Source organism: Petaurus breviceps, unplaced genomic scaffold, assembly GCF_028583685.1.
Source record: "Petaurus breviceps papuanus isolate PSGF00001 unplaced genomic scaffold, PetGlider_PUasm1.0 91041, whole genome shotgun sequence".
Lineage (NCBI taxonomy): Eukaryota > Metazoa > Chordata > Mammalia > Diprotodontia > Petauridae > Petaurus > Petaurus breviceps.
Window position 1 is genome coordinate 38,989,332 of NW_027187400.1, and position 15,856 is coordinate 39,005,187.

Below are 15,856 nucleotides of genomic sequence, written 5' to 3' on the forward strand. Positions count from 1 at the left end.
CCAAGCTCCGCGCCTGCGCCATAGCCACCTCTTGCCCCGCCCCCTTCCCGGGCCCGCCCCCCTCCCAAGGAGCAGCGAGATGACTGTGTCCTTGGCGCCCGCGAAGCCTAGAGCGTCGAGGGAGGCCGGGAGGGAGGGAGGTGCCCGGCTCGTTCCCGGAAGTGGAAGTGGCTCCCGGCTCGGCCGGGAGGGCGGCCATCTTGGAAGCCGGAGCGGTGGCGGTGGCGGCGGCGATTGAGGGTGTGACGGGCCCGCTCCCGGACGGCGGTGGTGGCGGCGGCTCCCCGGCCCGGCCCGGCCTCGGCTCCGCCTCAGCTCGGCTCCACCGCCCGCCCGCCCTCCTTCCTTAGCCTTCCCGGCGGGCGGAGCGACCCCGGGCCCGGGCCTAGCGCGGCGGCGGCGGCGGCGGCAGCAGCAGCGGCCCCGGGAGCGACCCCGGCGGCGGCGGCGGGAGAGGTGAGCGGGGAGGGGCGGCGCCGGGGCGGGGCCGCGGTCACAATCGCCGGGGTCGCGGCGGGACTCCCGGGCCCCCCGTCCCCTCCCCGAGCTGTGCAGACGAGCCCCCCCGAGGCCCCGAGACGTGACGTGACTGTCGGGCCCGCGGCGGGCGCCTCGGGCTTCCCCACTCCCACTCCGGCAGCGTCCCCACGGCCCGGCCCTGGGTAAGTCGGGCCCAGGGCCTCAGTTTCCCCGCCTGTCAAAAAGAAGGCCCCTCCTTCCCGCCCTTCCCCCCACCCCCGGCCCATCCTTTGGGAGGAAGCGTCTCCCCGGGCTGGGAGGGGTCGCAGACGGACGCCCCCACTGTGAGCCCACGGGCTGACCGACCCGGCCGCTGAGATCCTAGAGCGCCGGCCCGACCTGGGGCAGAGCCCACCGACTCAAGGAAGTGCCTGCCGAGTGCCGGGCGTGGGGGGCGGAGGGTAGTGTTTGTCCTAAACATTAAAAACGAGCTTTATCGGAGAAGCCGCCCCCGCCCCTCGTGTCCCCCCCAACTCCCCCCGACAGCCCCTCCCTTGGATTGTCCCGTTTGTCTCGGCCCCTCCCTTCGGGGCACTAGACTGTAAGCTCCCCGAGGGCAGGGACTCGGAACGCCTTTGAGTCCTTGGTACCTGGCGCCTAATAAACGCTCGCCGTCCAGAGCAGGAAGAAGCCTGGGAGGTCATTTCGCTGGCCCCTCTCAGTTTTCATATCAGGCGGCAGAGAGTACGTGGGAGCCCGGGGTGAGATTTGGACCCGGGTCCGCCCACTGCTTTTTTGTTGGAACTCTGACCTATCCAGGTGGTAAGGGTCAGAGGTGGCATTTGTATGGACCTAAGTTCTCGGGTTGGGTTTTTTTTTTCCCCCCCCCAGGTTAAGAAACTGAAGGGAAGTGATTGGCCTGGTCACACAGCTGATAAAGTCTTCAGTTTATAGATGAGGAAGCTTAGACTCAAAGAGAAAGTGATATTTGCCTACGGTGGCACAGCCAGTAAATGTCAGAGGCTGTATTTGAACCTAGGGCCTGCTGACTGCTGGACAAACAGTCCTCAGACCTTTTGGTCTCAGGACTCCTTTACAATGAAAAATTGAGGACCCCAAAGGACTTTTGTTTATGTGGGTTCTATCTATCAATACTTCCTGCATTAGAGATTAAAATGAATAAATTTTTAAAAATATTTATGAATTCACTTAAAAATAATAATCACATTTTACATTAAAATATTTGTGAAAAATAGAAGTTTTCCAATGCCAAAAAATTTAGTGAGAGTGGCATTATTACTGCTTTACATGTTTTTGCAACTCTCTTTAATTACTGACCTAAGAGAAGACTAAATTGAATTCTCCTCATTCTGCATTCAATTTTTTGTTTTGATTTGAAGTATGTGAAGAAAATCCAGCATTACACAGATATGTAGTTGGTATTTTAATAGGGAAATAATGTCTTGATATTATAATGAAAATAGTTTAGGCCTCCCCACCCCCTGAAAGGCTGTCAAGGACCTTTCTAAGGCCATGGACCCCAACTGATATCTGCTATTCTTGAGCAAGACTTTTCAGCATCCCAGAGTTTAGCTCAGAATCCTAGATTTTAAATCTGGAAGGAACTTGGGAAGTGTTGACCCTATCACCTCACCCTTTATGGATGAGGAAGTTCAGGCTCAGTTGTATTGAGTGGCAGAGACAGATTAGAACCCAGATCCTCTGAATCCAACTCCACTGTTCTTTCTGCTGGAACCCAAGGAGGTGGTTAATCTCCATACAGAATGGAATGCAATCTGTTGGTTCACCCTCTTTCATAGAGGTAGAAACTGAGCCCTAGAGAGGAAAGGGCTTGCCCAAGATAGGAGCCTTTCATAGGTTGTAAGGAGCAGAGCCCCCATTCAACAAATCCAGTAGTAGGGGGGCTCTGACCTGTCCCAGCAGCAACTGAGGGTTCTTTATGTTATTTACTTTTTTCTTCCATCCTCTTTGATCCTTAACCCCCCCCCCCCCCCCCCCCAAAAAAAAAAAATCCTTCCTAAAGCAACCATCTTCACAACCCCTGCCTGAGCCTGTGGAGGGCCCTGCGGGTTCTGCCTCGTCAGCTCCCCTGGCCCTTTTGATCCTTCTGGTGTCCTTTAGCTGCCTTGGAAGCAGAGTTCCAAAGCCTCTTGGACTTCCTTATTCTTTCAGAGCCTCAGAGGAGGGTAAATGGGGGTGATTTCAGAGTCTGGTCAATGGATTCTGTGGTCACTTCTTGTCAGTGCAACAAGTGGGTGCCTGTTGTGTGCCAGGTGCTGGTGGGGGCAGAGGGCATTAAAGTTGAATGCTGCACTCAGACTTTGGATATAAGGGAGTAAAAAACACCTGGCCCTGCCCCTAGAGAACTTGGATGAGACTCCTGCACAGGTCATCACAGTAAGAGCAGGCTCCTGTTGAGGGATGTGTGTGTCTTTAATAAAATTTGGGGAATTGCATGATTAGTGCCTTCCCAATGGTCCCAACCAAGTAGCCCATTTTCTGTGCTAAAATGGAGGGCATTGGTCTTAGAGCTAGAATGAACCTGATAGACCATCCAGTTGACTCTTTGATTTCATGGATGAAGACACAGGCCCCGGAGAGAAGGGATTGCCCTGGAGCCTGCATTCACACTCAGGGCTCTTCCCACCTGATCATCCTGGGGCATCTGACCTCCATGGTGCACAGACCTGAAGTCTCAGATCACTCCCACCACTCAGGGAAGCAGATGAATTTTAATATTTGCATAAGAAAAGCAAAAGAGGAATCTGCCATAGAAATCATGATTATTAAAGTCTTGGCTTTGGTTTCCTGAGAACAATCAGATAGTGACAAGAGGATAGGGTTGGGAGTCAGGAGGTCTGTGTTTTATGGTACCATTTGTGCCACCGACTGGCTGCAGGACCTTCTGGGCCTCTGTTATTTCATTAGTGAAATGAAGGGATTGGACTGTGCTGATCTGTCTGTAGGGCTTCTTCCTGTGGGTATTTCTATTTGCATATACCTGGCATTTGCCTGTATTGATCCATATGTAGGCTGCATTCTGCCTTTCCACACCTCCCCACCCCCATCTGACTTTGAGAAACCATAGTCAGTTTTCTTTTTGAGTATGCAGCTATAAATTTCTTCCAGAGTACCCATTTTTGGGGCAAAGCTCATCTTCAGACCAGTTATCATCAAGGCTTGATACATTTCAGTAGTTGGGGTCTGCAGTGTCTGATTTGGTGGTCTCTACTCCCACGTGTTCAAACAGTGTCTCTGCAGGTGATTCCTCAATGTACGTATTCAATTCCAGCCTCTCCTGGGCTGCACCCACAGCAAACTCTCTCAGATATCTTGGACTATAGATGTTCTTTGGGCATCTCAAAGTTGACATGTCCAGAACAGAACTCATCTTCTTCCTAAACTTTCTTGGTAGTGGCAAGAGTGACCCCTTCCTCCCCTCCATGCTGGCTTAAACCTGTGTCCTCCTGGACGCCTCCCTCTCATATACCCAGTCCATTGCTCCTTCTTGTCATTTCCACCTTCACATGTCCTCTCCTCTCATCCAGCCCTAGCCCTGGTTCAGGCCCTTCACCCTTCTCACTGGGCTGTCGTCCTCACTTCCACTTTGTCCCCACTCAGCTTCAGAGGTGACCAGAGCCTCCATCTGGCTGTGTCAATCCAGTGACTCTATTACCTCTAGGATGAAACAGAACATGAGCCCCTTTGTTTGGCATTAAAGCCCTTCATGACCCCTTCTTACCCTTCCAACCTCCCCTCCATGTTTTCCCTAAGTCAGCCATATTGACATATTTGCCATTTCTTCTCATAGCCATACTCTACTTCAGCCTTCACATGCTGTGCTCTGAGTACCTGAAATGTGTTGTCTTCCTTCAGGACTCAGTTCAAATATCACCTTGTGTAGAAGCCCCTTCTCAGGTCTCCCCCTTCCCCCGGTATGCTTCCAAATTATCTTCATCTCCTCTGGTTCTGTCTTATGTGTACCTAGTTATGTACACATTACTTTTCTCGTTAGAATGTATGCTCCTGGAGGACAAAGATTTTTTTCAGGGAGGGGAGAAGGAAGCATACTTTATCTGTATCCCTAGCACATAGCACAGTGCCTCAGATATAGCAAGGGCTTAGTAAATGTTTGTTCATTGGTCTTGGCATCATATTTGAGACTTGAAAAAAGTCTTCAATACTAGATTTAATTATGTGATATATGTATATATACACATACAAACATACTATACACACATTATTACTTTTACTATTTCAAGGAACTACCTCAGTTGATACCAATCACAAGGCCCCCCCCCCCCCCCCCTTTTTGTGTGCCTCAGCAGGATGTGTTTGTGAGTTGCTAAGTCTAACTTTCTAGTCATGGATCCCCTTGAACGTAGGCTGTACTTTGTAGGCAGATACACAGATCAAATGTATTTGGTATAATTTGATAAGCTTAATATTGAGATTTGAGAGATAATCCCTTGGAGCTGGTCAGTTATACTGTCTTTCTTGACTTTCTAGATGTTCAAATAATTTCTTTTCTGGTACTTTACCTAACCTCCTTGTAGCATGTTCCCACACATGTGCATGCACATGTACACACACAGAGGCAGAGTACATTGGGTGATCCCTGCCCTCTAGGAGCCCCCTTTGTCTTAAGGCAGCTTGGGTCACGTGCACCATCTTTACATGTATCAATTTTTCTTTCTGGTGTCCTTGGTTTTGCCATAGACAGCTCAGAGAGCATGACACTTGGACAGAATGATTTGGATGGGATGGATGTCTTGTAAGAAATAAATGGAAAGCTTGGCATGTAGGGAAATGAAGTCATTATACATGCACACACATGCCTGTTATTGCTTATTTTTACATTCTTTTTGTGCATTGACTGAATTTCAGATTATGCAGACTATCCTTTTGAAGGTCATGTTGTGCCCTTGGTTGGTTTGTTCATAGAATAGCCAAATTCACTGTGGCTTGACTTGATTTGGGTTGAGTTCAGTTCACTTTCAACATCCTTTGAAAAAGATTGAGCATGCAATTCAGGCAACTGGAAACCACTTCTAAGTATTGATGTTCCAGGACAGAATGCCCTTTGTGTTCTCCAGGTTTCCTGGATTATCCTTTGTTTATGTGACAGGCTGTTGCTTTCGTTTCTAGGGTATAAGTCAATGTTCTGGTAGAAGAGAATGCATTCTTTTTGGCAGATCTCCTATAATTGTAGTCTCACCAGTCTTCCTTACTAGGCTCAAACAGGTGTTTTCCAGTGTTGGTATTGTGTGAGCTCCCCTATCCATTCTGCTGGTACAGCCCTGGACTGCCCAAGCAGGATCTTATCTGAAGTCACTCCATGGGACATGATTGTGGCTGCAGAAATAGTCCTGTTGGAGATGAGATGCCCTCCTGGGCTTGGGAGGAACTGAAATTGGAACTGGCAATGTAGAATTCACCCAGTACATCCTTTCAGCTTTCTTACAGGAGGCATGCTATTTTAAGAATCTGAACATTAAAGAAATGAAAGGAAACTTGGGGATGTCGTTGTCTAATGGCTTCATTTTAAAGATGAGAATACTGAGTCCTGGAGAGGAAAAGCAGCTTCTCTAAAATAAGATTAGGAATCAGTGGCAGAGCCAGGGCTAGGACCTGTTAAGGATTCTTTTGAAAAAGCACATGGGAAATAAACTGTGAAGATACAGAGTTAAAAATCACTGCATGTGGTGAGAAGATTGATACCTAATTAAACAAGTATTTAGTACTTGTGAGTGCTAATCACTGTAAAAGGTAGAGCCCTCCAGAAGACTGATAGAGGAGAAAAGCAGAACCATAACCCAAGTTGGAAGGGGATGAAGTGTGTGATAGAGGTAAGAACAAAGCCCCAACAGAGGCCAAGGATGGAAAGATCCCTTTTGAAATCAGGACGGCTTCTGTAAGGAGTTGGCTTGTGGAGGGTGGTAGAATTTTAACATAGCAGGCCTAGAAGAACTATCCTGAGCAGAAGCATAGAGATAGAAAAGGACCAGGGAGTTGAGGAATGGTGAGTTGTCATATTTTGTTGAAGCTATGAGTTGTATGATGGAGAGTGGGGTGGGGGGAGGCTATAAAAAGTCAGTTTGGGTCCAGTTCAGGAGTTTTGAATGCTGGGCTCCAGGACTTTGGCTACACATTGGGGAGCCATTGAATGTTTTTGAGCAGTAAGAGATCTTGAGCAAAGCTCTGCATCGAGAAGGTTCATGTTACTTTAAGTTGAGTTAGAAGGGAAGGGCTGAAGGTTGGGAGACTAGATAGGCAGTACCTACCAAGGTAATAAGGGTCTGAACTAGGTCAGTAGCAATGGGAAGAAAAACAGCAAGAAGTGTTTTGGAGGACAAAACATTCCTCCAGGATTTGGTGAGTACCTGGATTTAGGGGTCCAACAGGGACTCTGTTCTAGGGCTGCAATCCCTGGAATCTCCTGACATCTAATCCAGCATCATTTTTACTATGCCACATCACCTTTGGCTTCCACCCTTGGACTTGAAAGAGGGAGAGGGAATCCACAGGGATTGGGAATAATACCATCTCTTCTACAAAGCCTTTCTGGATTGCCCTATTACTTAGGCCTCCCCCCCAAATAATTATTTTGTATTTAGTTCTTTGTGTATATGATAAGTTCTGTGAGGGCGGGGACTGTTTTTGGTTTGGGGGGTCAAATGAATGGGAGAATGTGGTGCCATTAATAAAAACTGAAAAACCAGGAGGAATCACAGTTGGGTGGGAAGATGATTTCCATTTGGGGCAGGGCTGAGCTGAGGGTAGGCTAAGGGGACACTGAGTAGGTCAGAGTTGGTGACATTTTTAGGAAGGGTGTTGAGCAGGTATGTGAGATGGGGAGCTATGGGAGATTTTTGGTTAAGTAATGACTAGATGGAATTGGTATTTTAGGAGGATTAACCAAGGAGGGTGTTGGATCCCCAGGAGAGCCTGGAAGCAGGAGAGCCATTGGGTTACTGTTGTGTCAGAGGGTGAAGGGATAAGGAACTACACTGTACAGATGTCAGGAGGAAAGGGAGGAGGCACTTTGGAGGAAGAAGGAGTTGGAGTTTGTGACTGAGGAATTCCAAAGGAAGTCAAGGAAGAGAAGAGTCCACAGTGCGGGGACCTTGGGAGGTGACAGTGCCAGTGAGTGTGGGGAGGGAAATGATGGCACTGAAGGATGTGCTGATGAGCTCTGGAGCTCTGTCATGACTCCTGCCTGTGTTTTTGATAGATGAGCAACACCAGTAATAAGAGGGCACCGACAACAGCAACCCAGAGGCTTAAACAAGACTACCTTCGGATCAAAAAAGACCCAGTGCCTTATATCTGTGCTGAGCCCCTCCCTTCGAACATTCTGGAATGGTAAGGCTCCATCGCTTTGCTTCAGTCAGCACGTGAAAGCTTAGCAAGAAGGCCGGGCTTCCTTGTCTTGGACCGCTAGAGCCTTTGGCTTTTTTTCTTTTACTATCTGAAGACTCCCGGTAGAATGAATGCATGCAGGTATCGAATGCTTTTGTAGTGGGGGTGTATGTGGGGGGCTTGGGGGTCTGGGTCTGGCCTAAACTATAGCCTTATACTTAAGACCCAAGACCCACTTTTGTTTCATCTTTTCAAAGTGTATCTTCTGAAAGTACTTTCAGTATCTCCACACACTGAGGAGTTTATAGACTGAAGTAGTCATTGGAATAGGATTTTATTATCAATGTGGGTTATCTAAGACTGAAATTTGTTGATTTATTTTATATGGAATATATATTTGTGTATATTAGAATTTTCTGCTTTGAAAGACATGTTTTACTTTGTTATTTCTCATGGCAGTCTTGGGAAGTCTGTTTTTTTTGTCCCAATTTTCCAGCAGAGGGGACAGAAAAAGAGAGGAAAGAACCATTCATAGGGCATTAATCCTTAGATTTAACCTCCTTATTTTATAGATGAATAAATGGGCAGCGTAGGGAGCTAGCTGGACTTGATTGCAGTCATACAGCTAATAGTGACAGAGTGGGGACCAGCTTTTTTCCCATCATGCCCTGCTATCTCTCAAGTGAGTCTCTTAGAGGAGCCCATGAAACCACTGTCTCCAGAGAAACCATTTGTAGGAATTGACTTCTCAGAGGAGAACTGAGCCCTCCTATATCTGAGCCACATGGATTTTTCTTTTACTCCTAATTTTGTGCATGTGATGCTACATGGGTTGACTATAGCCCTGCATTTTTTACTAAAAAGGGGCAATTTGTTCCTCTTTCCATAACATATTTTTTTCTCTAATTGACCTCTTCCTCCTCTACTGTATTAGGTTGATGATTGATTTTTTTTTTCTCCCCCAACGTAGCCATTATTACTTCTGGATTAGTTGCAGATGTTACTAGGCCTGGTTCAATTCATCAGATTGACTGGGGGCCATTTGATTCTACAGAACCAGTGAGGGGGAGATGATTATAGCATTTTTCAGATTTTTTGTTTACTGCAGAGACATATTAACTGGTTTGTTGTAGCCTAATGGGAAAAGCATGTGGGTGTATCTACATTAGGGGGAAAATAGAAACATTCTGGCCACACTGTTGTTTCATCTTTTCAAAGTGTATCATCTGAAAGTACCTTCAATATCTCCACGCACTGAGGAGTTTATAGACTGAAGTAGTCATTGGAATAGGATTTTATTATAAATGTGGGTTATCTAAGACCGAAATTCATTTATTTTAGATGGAATATATATTTGTATGTAACATAGAATAATTTTATTTGACATAGAAGTATCAGCACTTTGGAGATTTCGAGGGAGTAACTGAAGAATTGTTGGTAACTTTTTATGTGCTAAACCTCACTTTATTTGTAAATTGGTTAAGTTTAGAGTAAGTCATGTAAAGAAACAGTAGCACTACAGAGAGCACTTTAATTGGATAATATGTGGTTTGGGACTCTGCCCCTTAGAGCCACCATAACGAAGCCTGAGAGCAGGTAGACCTGGGGGTGAGGGGCCTTTAGCTTACTTAAGCCAGTGTCTGGCATGGAGTAGGCACTTAAAAAATGTTTGTTGAATTGAATTTGTTATTGAATTTATTATTTTTAAGTCTTTTGTAGCATTTGGAAAAATGTTTGCCCTTACGGCATGAGATCCAAGACAGATATTTTTGGAAGCAGCACCTTGACCTTCCTTCATCAGAAGGAGGCCCCATTGGTGCTTGCTTTGCTCAGCGCACACCCACCAGTGGTGCAGGGACTGTCCAGGTCTGTCTGCTGGCCAAGCCTGGGGCTGCTTTGGGCAGCCTTGGCCTGACCTGGTGCTCTCTGATGTTCATTCTTCCCTCTTAGGCACTATGTCGTCCGGGGACCTGAGATGACTCCTTATGAAGGTAAGTGAGCCAAGGCCGCAGGAGGAGTCACTTGCGGGCTGTCTGTCTTCATGCTCCCAAGGAAGATATGCTGTCAAGTACCCTTTTTGTGGCAAGCCCATGCCGTCTGTTGGGTTGTAGCTTTAGGAAACTTGACACAGGTCTTCATTGGTCCCTAATATCTCCACGTTCTAAAGATGCTCAAAGTTCTGTGTTGTTTTTCTTAGACATATTTTTATTCAGCTTTTTAAACTATTTGGAGTTTAAGTGAAGGTATTAGGTTTGTGGGGGTGTGGGACCTTAGAGGTCAGCTGTTGTCCACCTTCCCTAGAAGAGCATCAGCAGTGTTCCTGACACGCGCCCCCTGCTGGAATACTCAGGGAGGGGAAGCTCACTGTCTTAGAAAGTCCTTTGTTAGTTTTTCCTTTGTTCGAACTTGCTTAACCAGTCTCCTAAACTAGCTTAGGTGAGTGTGATAAAGCTTAGGCAGACTCTGCTAGCCTTTTTTGTGAGCCAGGTAGGCCCATGGGAAGGCCACCCCCAGATCTTGACTGGCTGTCAGGAAAAGTGTCTGGACAGTTAGGGCCATTGCATTGCTGCCTTCCTCTCACTAGAGGTCCTTCAACAGAGGCTAAAGGAATGAATGGGGGAATAGGTTTGCTTAGAGGCTCTTCCTGCTTTGGTGATGACCTGACCTCTGAGGTCTTGGCCAATTCTCAGTCCTGAGACTCTGGACCCTGGTTGCCCTGTCCTGAGGTCCCTTGGAACCTCTTTTGAGCCAGAGTAGCGTTTTTGGGCATTTCATTAATAGGTCTATCCTCACGTATGACATGGCTCTCTGTGTGGCCCTGGACTGGACTTTTGAAGATACCAGAGAGGTGTGCACCCAGACCCTGCCCTCAAAGAGTTTGCATTCTTTTGGGGTGTCAGGAGGGAAGGTCAACAAAAGTTATCAGGTGAACCATCAAGAAACTCCTCCAGGGAGCATAGAACTATGTTTATGTTGAAAGCATTTCAGGGGGAGCACAAGGAGATAGTGAAGGTTGGGGAGGGAGAAGCTTCATTCAGTAGTTGGCACTTGGAGAGGATGAGGCAGGCTTGGATTGGTGGTTGGGATGGAGGGCAGGAGACCTGGCTGAGCATGGGAAGACTGAACCAAGGAGGCACCTGCTGGAGCTGAGTTGGAAGGGCGGCTAGGGGGGCAGTGTGGGGGGCGCTCTGGCAGTATTTATGGAGGTGTGGGGGTGGGGAGTGGTCTGGAAAGGCTGGGGGGAGGCGGGGCCACTATATTTCAATACCAATGAATACCCTGCCAAAATCCGGCCAGATGAGCTGGCTGGAGGGGAATGGCTTGTGGGCAGACGTGAGGAGAGTAAAGTAGCTCCCTCCCAGGCGTCTTCACCAGCCTTGCTGGTTTGTGGAGCTAGTTATTCCAGAATGCTTTAATGATATGTATAGAGGCTTCCTGTCTGCAGGCACCGGGCTAAGTTTCTTACAGTTATCTCATTTGATTTTCCTAACAGCGCTGGGAGGCAGGTACTGTACTTCCCCATTTTACTGTGAAGAAATTGAGGCAGGCAGAGGTGTAGTGACTTGCCCAGGGTCACACTGTCGGTGTCTTGAGGCCAGATTTGAGCTGACATCTCCCTGACTCCAGGCCCAGTGCCACTTAGCCACTGCACTTGGTCTCTGCATTTGTCTGAGTTGTAAAATAGACATTTCTGGGGAGTTAGATTGAGGGTCCTGACCATTGGATTCGGTCTACATTTGGGGAAGGCATAAAAATGATGGTTGTTTTTCACATTTTATTTGCAATTGTTCTGTCTTTGTAAATGCTCTGAGGAAATTTCCCAGAATACTAAAGAAGTTATTTTTGGCTTTCTTCTGTTTTGATATAGGTGGCTATTATCATGGAAAACTAATTTTCCCCAGAGAATTTCCTTTTAAACCTCCTAGTATTTATATGATAACTCCCAATGGAAGATTTAAATGTAACACAAGGTAAGACCTTTCCCTTGTCCCATCTGTTGTTGTTTCTGCAGTTGTTTTGGGGGGCCATTCCAGGAGTACTGTGTATATATTCTATAAAGAGGTACCTTTCCCACCCCTTTTTTTGGCAGGTTATGTCTTTCAATCACTGATTTCCACCCTGATACTTGGAATCCAGCTTGGTCAGTCTCAACAATCTTGACGGGTCTGCTCAGCTTTATGGTGGAAAAGGGCCCCACATTGGGCAGCATAGAAACTTCAGACTACACAGTGAGTCTTTAGGAACATCTCACACGTGGGGTGGGGTGTTCTAGATGGAAAATGGGGGTTGTGAACCAGCAGCATCTACAGTGCTATGCCTGAGGATACAAAGAAAACGACAGTCCCTTCATTCAGCTTAATTTAATCTGATGGTGACACCCATCTCACCCAAACTTCTCTCTCTGGAGGGCTCCCATCTGTAGCATCATTGTCATCTACCCTCCGTTGGAGGCTTGGTTCTAGCCATGGGCTTAGGGAAAGCTTCATGAAGGCTTTGCCACTTAAGCTGGGCCTGAGCTGTAGGGAAGGTGGTCTGGAAGCAGAGATTTCTTTGGTGTGGGCACAGGGATCCTTCCAAGGCATAGGGGTGGTGTGTGCAAGCCCTCAGAACTGAGGAAGAGTCGTTCACCTGGAGCATAGATTGTTAGGAAGGGAATACCTTGGAGTGAAGCCAGTGCCCTGGCTCATCCCCAGGGAATGAATCCTGTGGTCGTTGTCTTCACTGTTGGTGGCACCCCAGCTCTTTAGGAGAAAAGAATGGTGTTTGTCGAAGGGTCACTGGGTAGTGATTCCAGGTGACTGAGGCAGAAATAGACCTAGACCGTGCTCTTTTCTGTGCCCCACAGAGGTCAGAGTACCTAGAGGAATCCAAGAGGTCATCCTCTCTGTTCCCTTGTCAAGGGCAAGATGGATGATAACCTCTGCTAAAGATGTGTCTTGCTTTCCCTTGTCTAGGGAAGGCTCCCTAGCCTGATTAGCGCCATGTTTCTGGGTCTGCCCATCCCTCCCTAGCCATGAAGATCCTTCTTATTTCTACCTTAAGGCCCATCTGCTTTGGCTTAGCATTTTTTTCCTTATTCTTTGCTCTTTGGGTGTGGCAAAAATTGGGTCACCCAAATTTTTTTTTTTTTTTTGCTTTATTGGAGGGCAGTTGGGGTTAAGTGACTTGCTCAAGGTCACACGGCTAGTTTTTGTGTTAAGTGTCTTAGGCCGGATTTGAACTCATGTCCTCCTGACTCCGGGGTTGGTGCTCTATTCGTTGTGCCACCTAACCACCCCCACCCTCATCTTTTGTAGCTTTTGATAAACTAGTGGATGGGAGGCGAGCACCATGGAGGTCCTTGAGGACTTTTGGCTGTGTTGGAATGAGCTAAAAAGTGCTGGGCCCTGGCTTCAGGCTTGTCAGTCCTGTTTTAGGGAACAAGAGATGGCAGGACTGTTGTGGCTATTTTGTCTGGGTCTTTCCTGTTGTGTGTTCACAGTGCCTGCCTTCATTTCTGTCATTGATGAACTGGGAATCTATGAGAGCATGTCAGTATCTGTACAGGGAATCAAAGGGATGAGTTTAAAGCCTGAGACTGGGGACTGATAAAGTGAATTGGTTGTGGGGGGACAAATGACCCAAACGTTAGTAGGCACTACCATCTCCGTGCTTCTACAGCTTCAAGTTGGTCACTTTGGGCGGAAAAATAGTCTCTTCTTGGAGCATTTTAAAGTTACCATGTGGGTGTGGTTTTATTCTTACACTAACGTTTTTTTTTCTTGGCAGAAAAGACAACTTGCTGCACAGAGTTTGGCGTTTAACTTAAAAGACAAAGTTTTTTGTGAACTGTTTCCTGAAGTGGTGGAGGTGAGTGCTCCTTAAAAAAGAAGGAGAAGGTTGGAAATCGATTCTCTTTACTTACTACACAAAGATTCATGTAGTGGGCAGGCCAGGAGGGCTACAGGGATGAGCTGTGGCAGTCAGCAGCCCCCATCCGAGGAAGGAGCCTCCCATGGGTGAGAGCCCTGGGCAGGAGGGCCAAGACTGGCCACTGTGCTTGGGAGCCTGAGCTCTCCTCTTAGAACTGCTTGGCTGTGGGCTCCCTTCACCAGTTCATTTGACTTGATCTCCGTGGGTTCAGGGAATGGACCTGTAGGGGAGACACACACACACACACACACACAGACACAGACACACACACACACATACCGGGTTATCAGGGCCAAGGGCGATGTGCCCCAAAGGCAGTGGTCATAATAGAGGCTTCTGAGAAGCAGGGAGATACTGTGTGGTGGCTTGTTTTAAAATGCCCACGGTCAGGAAAGTCAGTAAACATTTGGTAAGTCCTTCCTAGGTGGCAGGCATTGTGTTAAGTGCTGGGGATGCAAATATTGGAATAGAAGGACAGTGCCTGCCCTCAAAGGGCAGCTCACAAAAGGAGCTGAAAGGGGGGAGGAGGAGCAGGAAGTGCTTGGAGTGGGGGCTTGTGGTGGGCCCAAGGTTGGGGGGGAGGCTTCAGTCTGATGATAGCAGGGGGAGGGGCTCTTTGCATCCTGGGGCATGACACTGTCCCTAGCTTCTCCACTTGGGATAGTCATTTCTCTTTGTGACTGGCTTTTCCTAGGAAATAAAACAGAAGCAGAAAGCACAAGATGAACTCAGCAGTCGACCCCAGCCCCTCCCATTGCCAGACGTGGTCCCTGATGGGGACACTCACCACGGTCAGAACGGGCTTCAGCTCCTGAACGGGCACGTGCCCATGGCTGGCCCCCACCACGCGGGCCTGCAGCAGGCCAACCGCAACCACGGACTCTTGGGAGGCGCTCTGGCCAACCTGTTCGTCATAGTTGGCTTCGCTGCCTTTGCCTACACAGTCAAATATGTCCTGAGAAGCATAGCCCAGGAATGAGCCGCACGCCGGGATTCCAAGCCCTTGGACCTTGGTCGGAGTGAAGCGTGTGAACCTCTGGGCAGCGGAGCGTGACCCTGGGACAAGTGACACCAAGCGGGTCTGGTCCTGCTGGGCTCCTGGGGTTTAGTTTGGGAAGCCTTTACAAAACACAAACAAAGCCAGAGCCCAGAGCGGGCGCAGCTGGGATCCGAAAAATCTGTGAGAGCATTGAATTCCTGTCGTCTTAACCTCCCTGTGTGTCTGTGGCTGTAAAGCAACTCGGCACCGCGGATGAGAAGCCGGCGCTCCTAACGCTTGCTCTCTTAGCACGGGCCCCTCTTCAGTTTATTGGACCTGTTTGAAGTAAACATGTTTTTCATTTTACATAATTCGGTCGTTCAAAAAAACCTGAAACTCAATGCTAGCCCTTGTTGTCCGTGCTGTTTTTAGTTTAGGTGAAGGACTCTGATCTGGAAGGAGACAGAAGTGGCCAGTATCAAACGTGGGAGGGCGGCCTGGGGGGCTCACTGGACTGCCCTGCCGGAGCCTGACACTCCCCTGCTCATGCCTGATCTTTGGCCATGCTGTGTGTTGGCTAATTGGTTTTTGTTTTCTGTCAAAATGGATGTCTTAATAAGGCTTAGGAGGAACTCTTTGGAGTTTGGGTAGCCAGTCACCTGTTAGATGCTTCTGCTGGCCAGTGACAAACTTTTAGACCAATCCAGGGCCATCATCGATTTATCTCAGCATTTTTAGTGTGTTTATGTTCACTTAGAATGATGAAAGAAATGACTTTTAGGAAAGGGTTTTTTCCTTCTATACCACCCTCCCCCTCTCAAAAACGTGAAATTAAGATTCTGTTTTGCTTTCTGATCGCAAGATGTCATTGTTTACTGAAATAAATCTGCAGAGAAACTGACAGGCTGCTCAGAACGTGTTGCTTGTGTCACAGATTCCTCTGAAGGGCTCCATGGTGGTGGGGAGGGACAGAGATGAATTCTGAACCAGCTCATGCCCACCCGAGGGCCTCCTCCTGCCTCAGCTGCTGTGTCCATCACTGTTGAGCTGCCCACCCACAACCATATCATCCACTGCCAGCTCTCCCCTTTGTGCAGGCAGCCCTCAGACGTCAGCTGGCTG

General features: G+C 48.0%; 1 protein-coding gene across 2 annotated transcripts; it reads left to right on the plus strand.

The window, feature by feature from the left end:
- Positions 1-323: 323 nt before the first annotated feature.
- On the plus strand, positions 324-15,635 carry UBE2J2 (ubiquitin conjugating enzyme E2 J2). Of its 2 annotated transcripts, none has more exons than XM_069079283.1 (7): positions 324-456; positions 7,715-7,845; positions 9,793-9,833; positions 11,711-11,813; positions 11,933-12,071; positions 13,612-13,692; positions 14,450-15,635. In XM_069079283.1, the coding sequence occupies exons 2-7, from the start codon at positions 7,715-7,717 to the stop codon at positions 14,732-14,734; spliced, it is 780 nt and encodes a 259-aa protein (XP_068935384.1). In that variant the 5' UTR covers positions 324-456; the 3' UTR covers positions 14,735-15,635. The 2 variants fall into 2 exon arrangements, with proteins under 2 accessions (XP_068935384.1, XP_068935386.1); XM_069079285.1 differs by lacking the exon at positions 324-456 and adding an exon at positions 544-662.
- Positions 15,636-15,856: the final 221 nt, after the last annotated feature.